We start from the raw sequence: 20,157 nt of genomic DNA on the forward strand, positions 1-20,157 counted from the left end.
CCTGGCTAATAGCACTCCATGGACCCAACCTCCATGACTTTATCTCACTTCTCTTTAAACTTTGTTCTAGTTCTAGCCTTCACAGCCTCCTGCAGCAAGGAGTTCCACAGGTTGACTCTTTGCTTTGTGAAGAAGAAGTTTCTGTTACTAGTTTGAAGCCTGCTACCCATTCCTTTCCTTTGGTGTCCTCTAGTCCTTCTATTATGGGAACTAATGAAGAACTTTTCTTGATGCACCCTCTCCACTCCAATCATGCTTTTATAGACCTCTATCCTATCCCCCCTCAGTCTCCTCTTTTCTAAACTGAAAAGTCCCAGTCTCTTTAGCCTCTCTTCATATGGGACCTCTTCCAAACCTCTGATCATTGTAGTTGCCCTCCCCTTTCCCACCCTCTCTCTTCCCCTCTCCCACCTCCTTTTCCCAGTCTCCCCCAGTTTTGTTCAATAAAGAGAGATTCTATTTTTGAACACAATTGTCCTTTATTTAGTACATCAGGAAGGGGGGCTAGGGAAGGGTAAGTGGAAGGAGGTGAGGGAGGAATGGGATACAAGCCCTCGATGGGGAGGACTGGGCTGGCTCTGCGGGCTTCTGGGGGTGGAAGTGTTGTACCAAATAAAAGCAAGCAGGATCTTATGAGGGGGACAAGGCAAAAAGCCACATTTATTGTAAAGATAATAAAAGAAATAAAGAAAAGATAGAAGCAAACAACGTTGTTTAACTACTTAACCCATATACATATAAACATTCATTCATCCATTCTTTCAGGTTCTGTGTATTTGTTATAGTTACCAGCCTGGAAGTTGCTTGTGACAGAATACTGGCCAGGTACTCTGTACACAAGTGATGGTAGTGGGGAGCGAAGTCCTGATCAGATGCGCATCTGAAGCTCCTGGTAGGCTGGCAGCAGAACCTTGGACTCTGACTCCATAGTTTTTTAGTCCAGTTCTTATAGGAATTTCTTCCCATGCCAGTCTATGGAAATTGCTGCATCATGCTGATGTCTCCAGGGTGGCTGCCAGGTGCTCGTCAGTGATCTCATCGGGTGGACCTCCAGTACTTGGTTTTCTCCACTTGACACCTTTTGGTTGCACTGGCACCTGATGCCTTCTTCAGCCCTTTGTTGCTGTATTCTCAGGCTGGCACCTCTCAGAACCATTCATTCATCGTCCAAGCACTCTCTCAGGGTATGTCTACTCTACCCCCCTAGTTCGAACTAGGGGGGTAATGTATGCATACCGAACTTGCTAATGAAGCCCGGGATTTGAATTTCCCGGGCTTCATTAGCATAAAGCCGGCGCCGCCATTTTTAAAAGCCGGCTAGTGCGAACCCCGTGCCGCGTGTAGCCACGCGGCACGGACTAGATAGTTCGGATTAGGCGTACAGGCGTACAGATAGTTCAGATTAGGAAGCCTAATCCGAACTATCTAGTCCGTGCCGCGTGTAGCCGCGCGGCACGGGGTTCGCACTAGCCGGCTTTTAAAAATGGCGGCGCCGGCTTTATGCTAATGAAGCCCGGGAAATTCAAATCCCGGGCTTCATTAGCAAGTTCGGTATGCATACATTACCCCCCTAGTTCGAACTAGGGGGGTAGTGTAGACATACCCTCATACATTCATACAGTATTTTGTATAATAATAAAAGTTGTAGTTACAAAAGTTTCTGGGTGGTATTGCTTAAAACATTCTCTGAGTGCTGAGTAAAGTTACAATGTTTTAAAGAGAACAGGCGTCAATTATGTAACAATGCCCTTAGTCAATTACAGGGCTTGGCTCCCATAGCAGAGTTAGTGGCTTGACAATGCATTGTATCTCTGCAATGTCAATTTCAAGCAGCCCCTTGCACAAGTTTGAGCATGCCCTGGAGCACAGAGGGGGGGCTGTTTCTGGCTACATAGGATTATATTCTTAACAGTTCTAAGTTACATGACCTAATACATTATATTCTAAAGGGTCAATAATAATAATAAATCTAAACATTTAACAATCTTAACAAATAATAATAATAATAAGAAGAATTAATAATAAATCTAAACACTTTTAAGTTGTGGGGAACAAATTATGGGGAGTCACTTCCATTTGGGGGAATCATTTTCAATACATTAATATGTTATCCCTACAGAAGCTCTCCTGCAGCCCTCCAATTGCCCCCTCTCCCCAGATGGCAGCCTGCGTCAAGTGCAGCCGGTCTGATGGCCGAGTGCTGTGATGTGCCCAGTGTGGGTACTCCGGGCAATCCAAGCCAGGACTGCTTTGCAAGCAGGGCATCCCTGAGAACTGTCTGTCCGGGGTGGGGGTCGGGTCCCTTTAAGCACAGCCCTCGGCTAGCCTGAGGCAGCAGCTCCACGCTCTAAGTCCTCATCTGATGCCCTGCCGGCACTGCTTCCGGCCATCCTCAACCCCGGTTCAGGGTCCACTTAATGTGGACATGCTAGTTCGAATTAGCAAAACGCTAATTCGAACTAGTTTTTTAGTCTGGATCCGTTAGTTCGAATTAGCTTAGTTCGAATTAACTAATTCGAACTAAGTTAGTTCGAATTAGCGCTGTAGTGTAGACATACCCTAAGGTACTGCACAAAGGTCTGTGTGGGCTTTGTCTGAAAGAGCATGCAATCTAGGAGGTGAAAACAGGGTGGCACTCATGATGGCATGTAAAAAAATCTGAAAGGTGTAGCTCTTTACCAGGAAAAAGTATTTTGAAATATATGGTCTGTAATATTTCTTATAAGCATGTAGGACTCATTTTGCATACATTTGTTGGCAGGTGGATGAAGAGTATGACAATCCTCACTCAGTGGATCGTGTGCCGGGTGGAAAGTTGCCTCATTTGTGGGGCCAGTCTTTGTACATCCTCAGTTCTTTATTAGCAGAGGTAATTTATCTGTAAAACCAGTGAGTTAATGTTCATTTGGAGATGCCCTGAACTCTGGAAAAAGCCCAGACCAGCGTCGTCTTATTCACTTTCAATTGGATGAGGCTGTTTTGTGGTGGATGCACGTTTGTGAGTCGGCAGAAATGGTGATTCCCTATCCAACTTAAACTAGTTAGAAAATATTTGTTCCTTTTGACACACAGCCAATGTCATTCCAGTCCACCTTTATTTTTTTGCTTTACTGTATGAAAATGTAAGCTATCTCTGAAAACCCAGGGTTACCTTGTTTTTATATGCTACGTGAGAGTTCAGTTATTATAAGGGAGTTAAATCTCTTGCTCTGCAAGTTATAATCATCTGTCTTTCTCCTGAGGATAGAAAGAGTGTGTAATTCAAACCATGTTGTAGTTTCCATGTGTGCTTGCCTTGTGAACTGCACATATTGTATCCTCTTGGGCATCCTCATCAGAGACTGTAATAAGGCATTATGGGTTCAGATTTAATGGGCATCCCCCCAAACTGCTGTGAAAGTGGAAAGAACCACGCAGGAGAACTAAGCAGACTGGCCACATCTCTTGCTGGCTCTGCCACCAGTCTTAAAGAGATGAGGAAAGTCAAGAGTTTGAGAAGAATCAGAGCGAGTGTTGATCACAAGGAGGGAGCTAAAACTACTTTGGAGTGCATGAGGAAGGAGAGACCCCTGCAGAAGTTCAAATAGCCACTCAAATGCTTATCCAGATTGAACTGAACTTCCCGTCATCTGAGATTAACCTTGTATAAGTCCTAGACTGAACCTAATAAAGACTTAGTAAAGGGTTAACTTTCCGGTGTTTCCATGTAGCTGCAAAAAAAATGACAGAAGCAACTAAGTAGGCACACAGATTGGCTTGAGTCCTGATTGTAGACCCCTTTCCCAAAGAATATTTTAAAATTACAACTGAAGTTTTACTAAAAATACTGTAGAGTAAAATAGAGGACAGAGATGTTCCATGTTACATTTGTGGAAATTTAAGGATTAGCATGAGGATCCCTTATAACTGCACTGAACGTTAAAGGCATCTTACTTGGGACCTTTCTTTTTCTATTTTATCACAGGGATTTCTGGCTGCTGGTGAAATTGATCCCTTAAATAGGAGATTTTCAACTGATTTTAAACCTGATGTTGTGGTGCAAGGTTGGTGATTTCATGTTTGATACATGCTGATGAGCTGAAGGGTGTTTTTTTTTTTTTTTTTTTTTTTTTACCACCTCACAAAAGAGAGGCAGAATTTAAAAAAAGCTCTGACAGGTAAAGAGAAAGAGGAGGGACAGGCTGCTAGGCAGGGTTAAACTGCTGGGCACGTTCAGTGTATCTTAATTAGCACATGAAATGTGGGTACCCATGATGATATCTGAGTCAGAGAAACTGGCCGGGGGAGGTTGTTATCATGCCTGCTTGTTTTATGAGGAGGTGCTTACTCCATTTTATTACTGTTTTTAAAACTCTTTCATTACCAGTTTAAAATTAAATCTGTCAGATTCTCAGTCTCTGCATCCACTTCAGGAGAGAAGGCAGGTCTGGGCATGCTCTGGGGCAGGGGTGGGCAATAAGACTGTGGCGGTTTGCTGCCGCTACGAGTACTTGCAGCTCCTGTTGGTCACAGAGGTACAGCTAAATACAGCGGCGGCCTGTCAGGGGCTAACTCTGGTGAACCAGATCTGGCCCATGGGTCAGTATTTGCCCTCTGCTGCTCTGGGATGATAAGGTGAGCTGATCAAGGAATAAAGGCTCTCCCACTGCCCATCTGTGCAGCTTGTGAGAAGCAGTCAGGAGCCTGGATTGTCAGGAGCAGCTTTTCTTCCTCCTTCATCCCTGATGCTTGTGACCCTAGCTGCCGTCTGTCCAGTTCATCTCTGCAAATACCACAGTGCTTGTGGTTTAGAACTCTAGCCCTCTCCCAGAACTAGCTATGGGATTGTTGTACTGATCTTGTATGCTCATCCAAGCTGGCACCTTAGGGGAGGAGTGTTCTCTTACCTGTCACAAGGTCTCCTTTGGCTGGGATTGTTTCTGTTTCTGTATAGGAAACTTTAAAATGTTCACTTCCTGTATAAATATTCATGAATGCAAATTTAAAATTCATTTTTTGAGAATATTAATGAATGCAGTAGTATTAACGAGCAGATCTGTACTGGGTTGTTAGATCCTAACTCAACAAACTGACCCACATTTGCAAAACCCCACACACAACGTTTTGAAAGCTCATAGAGCAGTAATGAGCAACCTAGGCTAGTGCATGGGCTTCATGAGTGACCCTCCTTCATCTCAGTGGGCCACAAGATCATTGTAACCAAGATGATCTCTTGGGATAGGATGGTTTTGCTAATTGTGCTTGTGTACCTAGATTTTTTGGCGTGTGCCGATAGAACCATTGTGCTTTGACTGGATGCAGATGGAGCGGGTGGCTCTCTCAGTCAGTGTTGTGTGCAATCAGCACACACCTCACTTCACGTGCCCTTGCTTTATGTGTGTGTCACGTTAGGAATACAGGTAGGAAAAAACTACATGGGTGTAAACCAACAGACTCTGACAACCCTGCGCATGGGCAACGGTAAACAAAATGTCTTGTGGGCCACACACAGAACCCTGATGGGCCGCATGTGGCCCTCAGGCTGCAGGCTGCCCACTACTGAAATAGAGTTATAGAAGATTAGGGTTGGAAGAGACCTCAGGAGGTCATCAAGTCCAACCCTCTGCCTAAAGCAGGACCAACCCCAACTGAATCATCCTACCCAGGGCTTTGTCAAGCCGGGACTTAAAAACCTCTAAGGAAGCATTGAGGTCTTAGATTGTAAATTCCATGAGGTAGGGTCTTCCTCTGTGTTTATACAGCACCTGTCACAACAGAGCTGTGATCCTAATCGGGGTACCTGCATGCTACTGCTATAGAAATAATAAATAGTGTTCATAGCATGTGTATGCCACTGACACAGATAAGTAGGCTTGCTACAGTATCTTACAGTGGTAGCTTGTGTGGAGAAGGGAAGTGAAGAGATCTGGGGAAATGAAGAGCCAAATGCTGTCCTTCACATTCTTGCAACCCCACTGACATAATTGGAGTTGGCAAATCAAGAAGGAACATGGCCTTTAGCATTTTTAGATTCCATTTCCCCCATGTGGTGGGTAAATAGCCGTAATGGGTGATGTCAGAATACAAGAGAATTATTCTGGTTAAAATAATTCTGTTATTCTTTTCTGTTTTACAGTAACTGTCTTGGCAGAATCAAATGAAATTAAGGAACTACTGAGACATCATGGAATCAGAGTTCAAAGCATTGCAGACATCCATCCAATCCGAGTGCAGCCAGCACGGATCTTGAGTCACCTTTATGCCAAACTTGGTAGGTGCTAGAACTAGAAGTGTAATGAATGCGGTGGTTGTAATGAAACCCAATTTATTTTTCTTTCCACTTCCAGGCTGTCCCCATTTCTTTCTTTTTATTTGTTTTATTTTCACAGTCATTCATACTTTTTATATGTTGCAGAGGTGCATGTGAATATACAGCACCTAAAGAAAAAACTAGTAATGAATATGCTGATCTGAACTGGTGCCCTAAATAAGGGATTTGTTAGAAGAATTAGGTTCACATTGCCTGCCTTGAGCTGGTACCCAAAGTAGAGGTTTCTGGATGCTCCATTCCGGTGGAGTTTCACAGACTGTCAGAAGCTGGTTCTCTGCAGTGGCTGCTTCTAGAGACAGGCTGGGCTTTTGGAAAGCACCTGAAGGAGTTATGCATCTAACTTCCACCTTGGGCTCCTTTGACACTCCTTTCCAAAAGAGATTGGAGGCTTTGTAATGTGGAATAAATACACACAAAATCTCAGTATTTCACCTGGTTCATACCACGCATGGATTTGCCCAGTATAATCAGGAATGTTGTTTTTCGAAGTTAAGGCCAGTGATGACAGTGGATCAACAATGGCAAATCCTCTCCACCATACTTAGGGAAATTCACAGTGGGCAGCAGTCAGTGTTTCCTTTTCCCACGGGAATCAGGCTTATGGGTAGTGCGTGAGGAAACTTCAGATATTGTTCAGTGACTAATAGAATCATATGGTAGGAAGAGACCTCAGGAGGTCATCGAGTCCAACCCTCTGCCCAAAGCAGGACCAACCCCAACTAAATTATCCCAGCCTGAGCTTTGTCAAGTTTTTCCTTATATCTTACCTAGATCTCGCCCACTGCAACTTGAGACCATTGCTCCTCATCCTTTAATCTTTCACTACTGTGAACAGCCTCACTCCATCCTCTTTGGAACCCCCCTTCAGGTAGTTAAAGGCTGCTATCAAATCCTCCTCCCCCTCACTTTTCTCTTTTGTAGACAAAATAAGCCCAAATCCCTCAGCCTCTCCTTGTATGTCATGTGCTCTATCCCCCTAATCATTTTTGTTGCCTTCACTGGAATTTCTCCAATGACTCAGATAAGCAAGTCAAAATATAGAGGCTCATCTTAAGATGTTGGGCCTTGAGCAGAAATTTAAATAAACCTCGTAAACATATATTTTACCTGAAGAAATCGTCCACACAGTTTAGGGGAGGAAAAGGCAGCAAGGGATAAAAATTAATTCTCATGTCTATCTGCAAGCAGCTGACTAGGTTAGTTTGAAGGTCAAGGTCTGTAATGGGTTTGATGAAACATGTGTCACTCTAACCCTAAGATCTTTGGGAAATTCAAAGTGAAAAGTGTAATGCAGCCGAAGGTCCCCTTTGCTCTCCAGAAACCCCTTTCATGAGTGTCCCTAGACCATAGGCATATGGCAGTTGAGGATCCTCTCTAGTGAAGACAAATTAACTAACGGGTGAGAGCTCTGTGAAGATGGTTCTGGCCTTCTGCTGATCTCTCCTTCTAGCTCCCTACCCTCCCTAGGTTCTTAGGATCCGGGTTCAGAACCTGCTGTTTGTTCTGAGGTGATAATCCCTCCCATCAAGAGGCTGGTTTGGGAAGAGTGTGGGGGTTATGTTTGCCTGCTGCAGAGACTGTGGCTTGATCCCGTGGTTAGGGTGAAGAATAATGCCCTTCCTGATGTCACGGCATGTGGTGGGCCAAATGTATGCTTGAGATGACTGGAAGTGTGTCCATGTGTATCCCTCTGCTGTCATGGAACCACTGTGCCAGAATGGGGATTCATTCCAGCTAGTGGCTGGTTGGGTCTATAGTGCTGAGCTGCTCTCAGACTCTAGGGGCATGTCTAGACTACGTTTTTCTTTCAAAAGAAGATCTGCAAATTCAAAAGAAGATTTGCATATCTTCTTCCGATGTCTTTTTTTAAAAGTTTTTTTTTTTTTTTTTTTTGAAAAAAAACCCAACCCTTTTTCGAAAGAATGCTGTAAACCTCATTTTTTGAGGAAGGAAGGGTTCCTTTGAAAAAGGTTGTTTTTTTTTTTTGATAGAACCGCATCTAGATGGCACGCTTTTTCATCAAAAAAACCGCTTTCGAAAAAGTGATTGGAAGAAGATATACACATTTGTGCTGAATTTGCATATCTTCTTTTGAAAGAAAAACGTAGTCTAGATGTGCCCTAGGTGGCAGTTGTGGTTGGTTTGTGTCTCTGGTGGGCTTTCTGCTGCCAGGGGCCTCACACCCAGATTCCAGATGCTTGCACAAGTTGGATTTCTGAAGTGAAGCTGGCCCAGAGTATTTAATATTTTTCTTTCCTTCTTGAGAATGTATTGAATCATCTAGCAGGTAGAGTTCATCTGTTGAAGCTGGAAAGCTTTTTAGGTGACATAAGGCTTCTGTAAAGTGATTGAAGTAGGTAGAGACCTCCTCCTATGCGTGGGTAGTGTCATCTGCTAGATACAGTAGAAACAGTATCTGTTCCTGAGGCAGATTTTAAAGGCTTAATCCTGCAAGGTGCTGAGCACTTGCAGTTCTCACAGCTTCCGAGAGAACCTTGCAAGGTCAAGTTCTCATAGAGTAGCTGGGATTTGAACATCTGCCATGTTAGGAAAAAGCTTTGGTCGTGTTTGTGTTTGACCCAGCCAAAAAAAAAAAAAAGTGCTGTGTGCAGTACTGGGAAGGGCAGAGGGCACAGCTGTGAGGGGGAGGGTTTTTTTTACACTGGATTCAGTTGCTGAATTGAGAGAATTAACATTGTTACATTAAAGAGGGATTTCCAACAACCTGTGATGTTTAATGTGGCATGTGGTTTTCTTGCAAATACAGGCAGTCCCCGGGTTACATACAAGATAGGGACTGTAGGTTTGTTCTTACGTTGAATCTGTATGTAAGTCGGAACTGGCGTCCAGATTCAGCCGCTGCTGAAACTGATCAGTTTCAACAGTGGCTGAATCTGGACGCCAGTTCTGACTTACATACAGATTCAACTTAAGAACCCCAGGCATCCCCAAGTCAGCTGCTGCTGAAACTGATCAGCAGCTGATTCCAGGAAGCCCGGGGCAGGGGCTTCCTGTAGTCAGCCACTGGTCATTTTCAGCAGCTGCTGACTAGGGGACACCTGGGGCAGAGCAGCTGGGGTGCTGCTGGGTTGGTCCAGTGGCACCCAGAGCGGCGCTACGGGACCAACCGGCAGCGCCCCAGCTGCTGTACCACAGGCGTCCGGAGCAAAGCCGCGGAGCACGGGGGCAGCGGGACAGCCCAGACGCGCCGTGGCTATCCTGCTGCCCTCGGGCTCCGTGGCTTTGCTCTGCTTTGCTCCCCGACCCCCTGGTCTGCAGACCAGGGGGACGGGGAGCAAAGCGGCGGAACACGCGGGCAGCGGGACAGCCCAGACGCGCCGTGGCTATCCTGCTGCCCTCGGGCTCCGCGGCTTTGCTCTGCTCTGCTCCCCGTCCCCCAGGTCTGCAGACCAGGGGGAGGGGGAGCAGAACAGAGCGGCGGAACGCGCGGCCAGCTGACAGCCCAGACGCTTCTGGGCTGTCAGCTGGCCGCGTGCTCCGCTCTGCTTCCCCGCCCCCCCCATGGTTTGCAGACCAGGGGGAGGGGGAGCAGAGCGGAGCAGAGCAGAGCGGCAGAACGCGCGGCCAGCTGACAGCCCAGACGCGTCTGGGCTGTCAGCTGGCCGCGCGTTCCGCCGCCGCTTTGCTTCCTCTCCCTGGTCTGCTCGAGACCAGGGAGAGGAAGTGCCCCGTTCGTAACTGCAGATCCGACGTAAGTCGGATCCGCGTAACTCGGGGACTGCCTGTATACCTCATTTCATTTGGAATGCTGCCTGTCATTCCCTGTAGATGGATGTATTTGACTTCCTGACAAATCAGTGTTTGTTCATGTATACCTTTTATTGTTTTTTCATATAGAAATCTACATGGCATCAGCTAGCCAGCATCAGCATGAAATGCCAGCTAGAGATCCATAGCTTTACAAAATCTGCTGATTTTCTTGCTGGATCCCTATCTTTGTTATACTCTTTTTAGAACTTTATGTTCCCTTTTTTCTGATTTTAAAAGAAATTGAGGCACCTTATCCTCCATGTGTACATCTGTTTAACTTTCTCTCTGGAATGTGACTGATTTGGTGGTGTGTGGGGTTTTTTTTTTTTTTTTTTTTTGTAAATACATAATTTTTAGGCCAAAGACTTAATTTGTAGAAATAATTTGAAAGAGGAAAACACAGTTGAAACTAGGGTCATCAATGTCACATTTGCACCTGCTATAACTTTCTTATCTCCTTATGGAGCCATCACTTTTTTTAAATTCTAGAACTTCAGATATTTTACATGCCAAAGCCTTCCCACTGATTTCAAAGGGCTTTTGAATGAGACCTCTAAAGAATCAGAAGTGTGTTGTTAAATGCTCATGGTCCTATGATGGTGGGTGCCACAGAAAACTTTTAAGACAGGTGTTAACACCACAGCAGTTGGAACTATTCTCTAATTCTATTTGTTGTACATAACAGGTGTCCCTGACTGAAGATTCGATGTTCAAGTTTAACTGAAAATTACGTAATAAAATTTAAACTTGTAGCTATTTGGAGAAGAAAGGGACATATTACATTAGATCTTTATTTTTTAAAAATTTTTACAGGACGAAACAAGAACATGAACCTGAGTGGCCGACCTTACCGACATATTGGTGTGCTTGGAACATCCAAACTGTACATGATACGGAATCAAATATTTACTTTTACCCCTCAGGTGGGCATGTTAAGCCAATAGGAAAACTTCCTCTTACCTAATGTCCTGTGAATCTCTTTGTGATTCCACTCCCACTGATCTGATGAAGCAGCTGTCCTTTGCTTTGCTCTTTACAGAAGTTGGGTGACAGCCAAATGATAATGTTCTTTCTGCCTCTAAGCAGATCCCCACTTCTGTAGGCTTCTGATTTAGTGAAGAGCATTCTAGATCAATAATACACAATCTCTGCTGATCACTGTCCTGACCACAATTCTGGCTGCGTAAAAAAAGCGAGAGATAAATAGTTTATCTGAAAATCCTCTCAATTAATAAATATTTCTACTAATTACTTCAGTTGAAAGTATAGTTCCAGTTTATCATGTCAAGAATTATATACTCTAGGAGCACAGAATCTCATCTGTCAATTATATTGTAACCATGGCCAGCAGCTCTACAGAAAGGAAAGCTCTACCTTCTGTTTTCTCTCAAACGTCCTCTTAGCGTATGTTGGCCTTTCTAAAATAAATGGTCCTTTAATCCATTTAATAAAATATTACATACTTCTAAGTACAGCTTTATTATAGGTTGCTGTAATTCATCCCTGTTAAATTGTTCTTGCCACAGAACTCAGAGAGAGTCCTGTGAGGATATAAAATGTGGTTATAGTACCATGCAATCAAAATTAATTAGAGCGGTTTCCTTTTCAACCATATCAAAGTCTTTAGGGCTTTTATAAATGACTTAAGGAATGAAACAGAAAAAGGAAAGCTGGAAGAATACAAGCCCCAGTAAAGACTTACTTAACATGTTTTCTGCTTTCCAGTTTACTGATCAGCACCACTTCTACCTGGCTCTAGACAATCGGATGATTGTGGAGATGCTCAGAACGGAACTGGCTTATCTCACTTCTTGCTGGAGGATGACTGGAAGACCAACCCTCACTTTTCCCATCACCCACACCATGCTCAGTAAATGTCATTTTGTCTCTGTGGCTATCCCAGGTATAGATAGATAGATTATTATTATGGAGGAGTTGGAGCATGAATTTGAGAGCAGGCAGATTGTATGTCTATTGTTATTTTCTCTGAATTTTAAATGTTAAGAGTACCTTTGACTTTCTGAGGCATGTGACATATTTGGATGGCAAAATGATGATTTATAAGGCATTATAAATGTTTTTACCCCTCATCTCTATCCATGCATCTCCGCACTGAACCCGTCCTGTTTCTGTCTCAGAATTTATATGAAGTATTCCTATTTGAAACCTGTTACCAATGCTTTCAGATAAGTTAGAATTGTATGCTGCTTTTTATAGCACTCTTGGTCTCTGTCTTGAACTTCTGCCTAGTTTGCATTGCAGAGGGCAGCTAGTCAGTCTACTTGCTGGTCATGTTTAGAAACATTTTATTAAAGGGTAATCACCAAACCTAGTTCCCAGTTCAGCTAAGGACTCAATCACACATAGCTATGTAAACCCAATTGGAATCATGAATCAGTGATTCAATATCCATTTTAAAATCAAAACCATTTTGGTTACTTACAAGAAACCTGATCATGTTAAAATGGTCATGTGATTTAAAAATACTAAATAGACATTTGTTCCCCAACTAAGTTAAACTTTCATGTTTCTTTCTAGTTGATGATGGCTCTGACATTGATCCAGCAATTCTTGCAACCATAAGAAAATTAGAGGATGGGTATTTTGGAGGGGCAAGGTAATGTCACTATCCAAAAGTAATTATTCCACTGTTCCCACATAAGTGCCCCACCCCTCTTTTAAAGATCAAAGTGGTTCATAGGCCTTGAGCAAGCCCTCTCCATAGGGGTGAATTTCCACGTGAATTGTTACATGAGAATTAGTCACTAATCTACAAATAGCAGCAGTGCAAAGTTCTTAGTAGAACCTAGGCCTACTTTTTTATTAACAGATTGTTCTTTTGAGAATTCCAAGGCTTGACATTAAATCTTAATTAAGCATCAGTATTGGGAGTTGAGGATTTGTGGGTTTTCAGAAACATGGTTTAAAAACAATTATTTTTATTAAAATAGTCTCTCACATTTGAAATTAAATGTGCATTGTATGTGAATATGTGTGTACATGCTTACATGTTTCTTATTTCCATACTTGTTTGTTTTCTACTAAACTTCCCACTGTTGGAATCTCTCTGAGCATTTAGTCAGCTTTACATCCTACCTGTGGCTTTTAATTTTTGTCACAAGAGGCTGAACCTATGATCTCAGTGGTCCTAAATCTATTAAACAGGTGGCATTCTGTGGGAATTAGAATTTTATCTTTTTTTTAAAGCAGGGACTACCTCTTACTGACCTTGGATTGGGCCTCTAGGCACTACTACAATATACATAAATAATAATAGCTATCGCAGCATCCACCAGATCTGTGATTATTTTTTGGGCACATTTACTGATTTGTTTCTTTGCTGGTACCAACTACTGCCTAATTACCAAATGTGGATGTGGCAGTGGTGGATCATAGAACACTAGAGCAGGAAGGGATCTTGAGAGATCATCAAGTGCAGTCCCCTGCCCTCACAACAGGACCAAGCACCATCTAGACCATCCCTGGTAGATGTCTCTCTATCCTGCTCTTAATTATCTTCAGTGATGAAGTTTCCACAACCTCCCTATGCAAGTTATTCCAGTGTTTCACCCTGACAGTTAGGAAGCTTTTCCTAATGTCCAACCTAAACCTCTCTTGCTGCAGTTTAAGCCCATTGCTTCTTGTCCTATCCTCAGAAGTCCAGGAGAACCGTTTTTCTCCCTGTTCCTTGTAACACCCTTTTTGATACTTAAAAACTTCTATCATGCTCCCCCCAGTCTTCTTTTTTCTTAACTAAAACCCAATTCTTTTAGTCTCTTGGGTGACAGAAGAGGGATAATGTGATGATTACCTGTTGTGTTCCCTCCCTCTAGGGCATCTGGTATTGGCCACTGTTGGCAGACAGGATACTGGGCTGGATGGACCATTGGTCTGACCCAGTATGACTGTTCTTATCTTCTTATATATGTTCTAAGTCTTTCCTCATAGTCATGTTCTCTAGACCTTTAATCATTTTTGTTGCTCTTCTCTGCACCTTCTCCAGTTTCTCCACATCTTTCTTGAAATGTGGTGCCCAGAACTGGACACAATACTCCAAATTCCACCACCTCCCTGGGTAACCCATTCCAATACTTCACCATCCTCCTAGTGTAATAGTTTTTCCTAATATCCAACCTTGATCTTCCCCACTGCAACTTGAGACTATTGCTCCTTCTTCTGCCATCTGTCACTACTGAGAACAGCTTCTCTCCATCCTTTTTGAAACCTCCCTTCACGTAGTTAAAGGCTGTTATCAAATACCAAACTAAATAAGGCCAAATCCCTCAGCCTCTCTTTGTAGGTCATGTGCTCCAGCCCCCTAGTCATTTCAGTTGCCCTCTGCTGGACCCTCTCCAATGCGTCCACATCCTTTCTGTAGTGGGGGTCCCAGAACTGGACATAATACTCCAGATGTGGCCTCACCAGCGCTGAATAAAGGGGAGTAATCACTTCTCTAGATCTGCTGGAAATGCTCCTCTTAATACACCCCAATATTCCATTAGCCTTCTTGGCTGCAAGGCACACTGTTGACTCCTATCCAGCTTCTGATCCACTGTGATCCCCGGGTCCTTTTTTGCCAAACTGCTGCTTAGCCAGTTGGTTCCCAGCCTGTAACGATGCTTGGGATTCGTCCATCCCAAGTGCAGGACTCTGCACTTGTCCTTGTTGAACCTTATGAGGTTTCTTTTGGCCAAATCCTTCAATTTGTCTGGGTCACTCTGGACCCTATCTCTACCCTCTAGCTTTGTGTCATCTGCAAACTTGCTGAGAGTTCAGTCCATCCTCTCATCCAGATCATTAATAAAGATATTGAACAAAACCAGCCCTAGAACCGATCCTTGGGACACTCCGCTTGAGACCGACTGTCAAACAGACGTTGAGCTGTTGATCACTACCTATTGAGCCTGGCAATGTAGCCAGCTTTCTATCCACCTTACAGTCCATTTATCCAATCCATACTTCCTTAACTTTCTGGCAAGAATATTGTGAGAGACCATATCAAAAGCTTTGCTAAAGTCAAGGTATATCACATCCACTGACTTCCCCGTGTCCACCGAACCAATTACCTCATCATAGAAGGCAATCAGGAATCCATGTTGACTATTCCTGATCACTTTCCTCCTTCCAAGTTCTTCCAAATGGGTTCCTTGAGGATACCTTCCATGATTTTTCTGGGGACTGAAGTGAGGCTGACCAGTCTGTAGTTCCTTGGATCTTACATTACATTTGCCTTTTTCCAGTAGTCTGGGACCTCTCCCCATCTCCACAAGTTTTTCAGAGATAATGGCCAAAGGCTCTGCAATGACATCTGCCAACTCCCTCAGCACCCTCGGATTCATTAAATCTGACCCCATGGATCTGTGTATTTCTAACTTTTCTAAATAGTTCATAACCTGTTCTTTCTCCACCAAGGGCTGCCCACTTCCTTTCCATACTGTGTTGCCTAGTGCAGTAGTCTCGGAGCTGACCTTGTCTGTGAAGACAGAGGCAAAAAAAAGCATTGAGTATTTCAGCTTTACGCACATCATCTGTCACTAGGTTTCTTCCCTCATCCAGTAAGGGCCCCACAGCCTCCCTGATCCCCTCTTATTGCTAATATGCCAGTAGAAACCTTTCTTGTTACCTTTCATATTGCTTGCTAGATACAATTCCAGTTGCACTTTGGCTTTCCTGATTGCATCCCTGCATTCTAGAGCAATATATTTATATTTCTCCATAGCCGTCTGTCTAAGTTTCCACTTCTTGTAAGCTTCCTTTTTGTGTTTAAGCTCACCAAGAAAGCTAGCCTGGTCGCCTACCATATTTGCTTTTCTTAATGCTCATTGGTATGATTTGTTCCTGCGCCTTCAATAAGGCTTCTTTAAAATGCCGCCAGTTCTCCTGGACTCCTTTCCCCTTCGTATTAGCATCCCAGGGATCCTGCCCATCAATTCTCTGTGGGAGTCAAAATCTGCTTTTCTGAAGTCCAGGGTGTGTATTTTGCTGTTCTCCTTGCTTCCTTTTGCCGGAATCTTGAATTAGACTCATGATCACTGTTCCCCAGGTTACTGCCTACATCTACATCCCTTACTAATTCCTCCTGTTTGTGAGCAGCAGGTCAAGCTGTGCATGGCCCCTGGTTGGTTTCTTCAGTATTTGCACCAGGAAGTTGTCCCCAACGTTCTCCAAAAACTTCCTGGATTGTCTTTATGCTGCTGTATTGGTCTCCCAACAGATGTCAGGGTGATTAAAGTCCCCCATGAGAACCAGAGTCTGTCTACTCCTTAGATAGTTGCTTCCCATTCTGTAAGTGTGAAACTGATTGTTCTTTCCTAAGTAGAGCATTTTGCATTTGTCCTTATTAACTTCATCCTATTTACCTCAGACCATTTCTCCAGTTTGTCCAGATCATTTTGAATTATGACCCTGTCCTCCAAAGCATTTGCAACTCCTCCCAACATGGTATCATCTGCAAACTTAATAAGTGAACTAAGCCAATATCTAAATCGTTGATGAAGATATTGAACAGAACCGATCCCAAAACTGACCTCTGCAGAACCCCACTTGTTATGCCCTTCCAGCATGACTGTGAACTATTAATAACTACTCTCTGAGAATGGTTATGCATCCAGTTATGCCCCCACCTATAGTAACCCCATCTAGGTTGTATTTCCCTAGTTTATTGATAAGGTCATGTGAGGCAATATCCAATGTTTTACAGAGTCTAGGTGAACCATGTCCACCATTTCCCACTTATCCATAAGACTTGTTATCCTATCAGAGAAAGTTATCAGATTGGTTTGACATGATTTGTTCTTTACAAATCCATGCTGGATGTTCCCTATTGCCTTATCTTCTAAATGTTTGCAGGTTAATTCCTTAATTCTTTGCTCCGTTATCTTTCCTGGCACAGCAGTTAAGCTGGCTGGTCTGTAGTTTCCTGGGTTGTTCTTATTTCCCTTTTTAGAGATGGGTACTATATTTGCCCATTTATAAAAAGGGAAATAAAAATAACCCAGAAAACTATAGACCAGTCAGCTTAACTTCTGTGCCAGGAAAGTTAATGGAGCAAAGAATTAAGGAATTAAAGATTTTTGAAGAGGTTTCCAGGGTTGTCCAGTAAAGCACAATTCAACATAAAAATGGAATGACATTAATTCTTTCTTAAACGCTTTCCTGTTTGCAGGGTAAAGCTAGGCAAACTGTCAGATTTTCTTACCACTTCATTCTATACACACCTGAGCTTCCTGGATCCAGACTCTGATGGAAAGCTATTTGATGATGCTAACGAAAGCTGCGATAGTCCTGAAAGTGGATATGAATTAGAAGGCTATCCAGATGATTTCTGTGACAAAGGTACCAGTCTTTAACTTGACAGTATTTAACTGTTCCCCACTCTGGCACTCCAAGTACAGAAGATGGGGGCCCACAAAGAGCTCAAAATAAAAAAAAAACCCAAACCTTTGCCTCTACAGGCACTGGTTACAAAAACTTCCCCCCAGAATCATAATACACAGATTTTGGGGAATCACTTCCACCATCAAGTGATTTTTATCCCTGAAGAAAACAGAGGTGAACACTTGAAATCACCCCTGGAGTTCCCCAAGCTCTTTTGCGCTACAAGAGTTTGAAAAAAAGAAAGGAGGAAAACAAGCTGCAGTCTCTAGTAGCTGCCTCTCAGTCTGAGGCATACAGATACTCACAGACAGACAGAACTTCCAGGACACACGAATCAAATCATCACCTTTAAAAAGTGATTTTTATTACAAAATAAAAGATAAACTTGATAAAGCATACTTGGTTGCTAGATGTTACAGAGCAACTGAGGAAAACAAATTAAAACACAAAAGTCTCTGAGCACAATGTGAGATGGTAAATGATGAGGGGAGGCATAGATTCACACAGAGCAGTTCAGACTTAACCACAAAATAAAGAAAAATACCCTGATCACAACTAGATCCACTTTTACTTACTTCCAATTTTCTCTTTTTAGTCCACTCCCATGCCCCAAATTCCTTGGAGACATGATAGTCCTGCCTGGGTTTAAATCATTCTGTGTCTCTCCACTCATGGTTTTTCTCTCCCACACACAGAAAGCAGGGCAGGAACCTATATCCAATTCAAATTTCAACACTTGTATCTCGATTGGTTCTCCCGGCCTTCTGGCCAACACCTTTGCTAGCTACCTGAGTTTAACCCCTTAGTCACTGAGTGCTGGTCAGCAATCTTCCTGTCCATTACAGCGTAATGTCCCCTATTGTTATGATCAACACCTAAGTTTATTATAATACTTAATTTAGAGGAAAAAGAAAAGATCTTAATTTTAACTGTTTGCATTTGACAGTTGATGGTCAGTTGCTGCATTTGACAGTTGATGGACAGTTGATGGTCAGTTGCTGGCACAAGAATGATGACAGTACTCATGTATTTCTTTGGAGGGAAGCTTATGTGTACGTTCTTTTCCAGTCCTTAAAAGAGGATGTCTACCACCAGCAAAACTGACAGTGAAGTTAGGTGTGTGCATGAACACGTTGAGGTAGTGTTGCCCTTTGGCTCAGCCAAAAGACTCTCTAAATACCAGCTGGAAAACTACGTTTCATGGTTTTTTTTAATTAAGGAAAAGACTCCAAGAAATACCACTCAAAAGAGAAATCTGTTATAAACAGGATTTTTCCAAATTCTCCAATTTAAAAAAATCAATTTGATAGTCTCCTTTTACTGTATAGTCTCTGGTCTCTGTCCTTTTTGCCTCTGTTATTTTTCAATAGAAATAAAAAGATATCATGCCTCTAAAAGGGAGCTCATGTACATATTTCCAATGATTTGTTTTAATAAGCCTTTTATATCTGTGTGTCTCTCCAGAAAGCCCAGATGAGCTGGACCAGTATATAAATGATATGCTGCAAAGCACAGCGCTTAAGTCCTACCTGCCTCCAACTTCAAAGAATGCTAACCAGCCCCTTGCATTCAGTGCTGTTCATTCCATGCAAGACATACTTTCAATAATGGCCAAGGCAAAGGGTCTAGATGTTCCAAGTAGGTTTTTTCTGATTTTTAATTCTTACTGGATGATAAAAGTAAAAAACAGAATTTGACGATGTGTGAACCAGGTAAATTGCAGTTGCTAGAAAGTAACAAGATAGTGTGGTATTCTGTTTTCAGTGTGATTGCTTCATTATTCCCGCAGTGCCATGTCACTTCATGGCAACTGCAGTTAACATGCCATGGAACTTAAACATTTAATCCAAATGGACAATATGAAATCAGTTGCAGCTGGGCCAATTTATTTTGTACTCATATTTGCAGATGTTGTCCTTGACTGGAACCTACCATAACAAAAGCCTGATAAAGACAAGAGAAGTGGAATACAACAATGTGATTGGATGTTTTGGGGTTTTTTACATTTGTGTTGTTTTAAAATGGACTGAACTCATTTGTTTTTAGTACGGACATTGGGAAATGAAACCTCTTTAACACCAGAAAATGCCAGTAGATGTACATAAATTTCAGAATTGCAAGCACATATAGACAAAAGGACTGCATTATAAATAATAATGGATAGATTGAAGGGTTATTAGATAATTTACCCATCTGTAAATAGACATGTAACATATATGGAAATCCTGTATCCATTGAAGTTAATGAAAAGACTCCACTGGACATTGGATCAGGCCCTATAAAATGATATATATATTAGTATTGTGCATACCTGTTATCCCTATTCCCCATCTTTCACAAATAGCCTGTCCTAGGGCTATCATAAAAATAATATGAAATTAACTGGATGTTTGCCCTTTGTTATCCTAATAACTTCACTTCTGTTATCCCACTCTCTTTGTCTTCATTTATCTTTAGGTCCCAATCAAGGAAAGCACATCCCTAATTTTAACTACAGGAGTTGCTGAACTTGCCTTAGTTGGACTGTTCTTGAGCTTGAAGTTAAACACACTCTGAAGTGTTGTGCTAGATTGCATCATTAGACTGTAAGATCTTCGGCACATACACTGTCTTTTACTGGGCCTGGAATCTAGCACAATGGGGCACTGACTCTGTTTAAGCCTTTGGATGCTACCTGATGATATATTGTGTTAGATCAA

The 20,157-nt window shown here is 42.7% G+C and overlaps 1 protein-coding gene across 10 annotated transcripts in view; it reads left to right on the plus strand.

The window, feature by feature from the left end:
• The window catches only part of PHKA2 (phosphorylase kinase regulatory subunit alpha 2), an 85,187-nt gene that overhangs the window by 30,198 nt on the left and 34,832 nt on the right, over positions 1 to 20,157 (plus strand). For all 10 annotated transcript variants that reach the window (XM_075913734.2, XM_075913718.2, XM_075913727.2 and 7 more), the window contains 8 exons: positions 2,762 to 2,869; positions 3,965 to 4,043; positions 6,116 to 6,250; positions 10,895 to 11,004; positions 11,807 to 11,951; positions 12,620 to 12,698; positions 17,247 to 17,416; positions 18,923 to 19,096. In XM_075913734.2, coding sequence (XP_075769849.1) covers positions 2,762 to 2,869; positions 3,965 to 4,043; positions 6,116 to 6,250; positions 10,895 to 11,004; positions 11,807 to 11,951; positions 12,620 to 12,698; positions 17,247 to 17,416; positions 18,923 to 19,096 — 1,000 coding nt within the window. The remainder of the gene's footprint in view (positions 1 to 2,761; positions 2,870 to 3,964; positions 4,044 to 6,115; positions 6,251 to 10,894; positions 11,005 to 11,806; positions 11,952 to 12,619; positions 12,699 to 17,246; positions 17,417 to 18,922; positions 19,097 to 20,157) is intronic.

Source organism: Pelodiscus sinensis, chromosome 1 (assembly GCF_052426305.1).
Source record: "Pelodiscus sinensis isolate ZL-2025 chromosome 1, ASM5242630v1, whole genome shotgun sequence".
Lineage (NCBI taxonomy): Eukaryota > Metazoa > Chordata > Testudines > Trionychidae > Pelodiscus > Pelodiscus sinensis.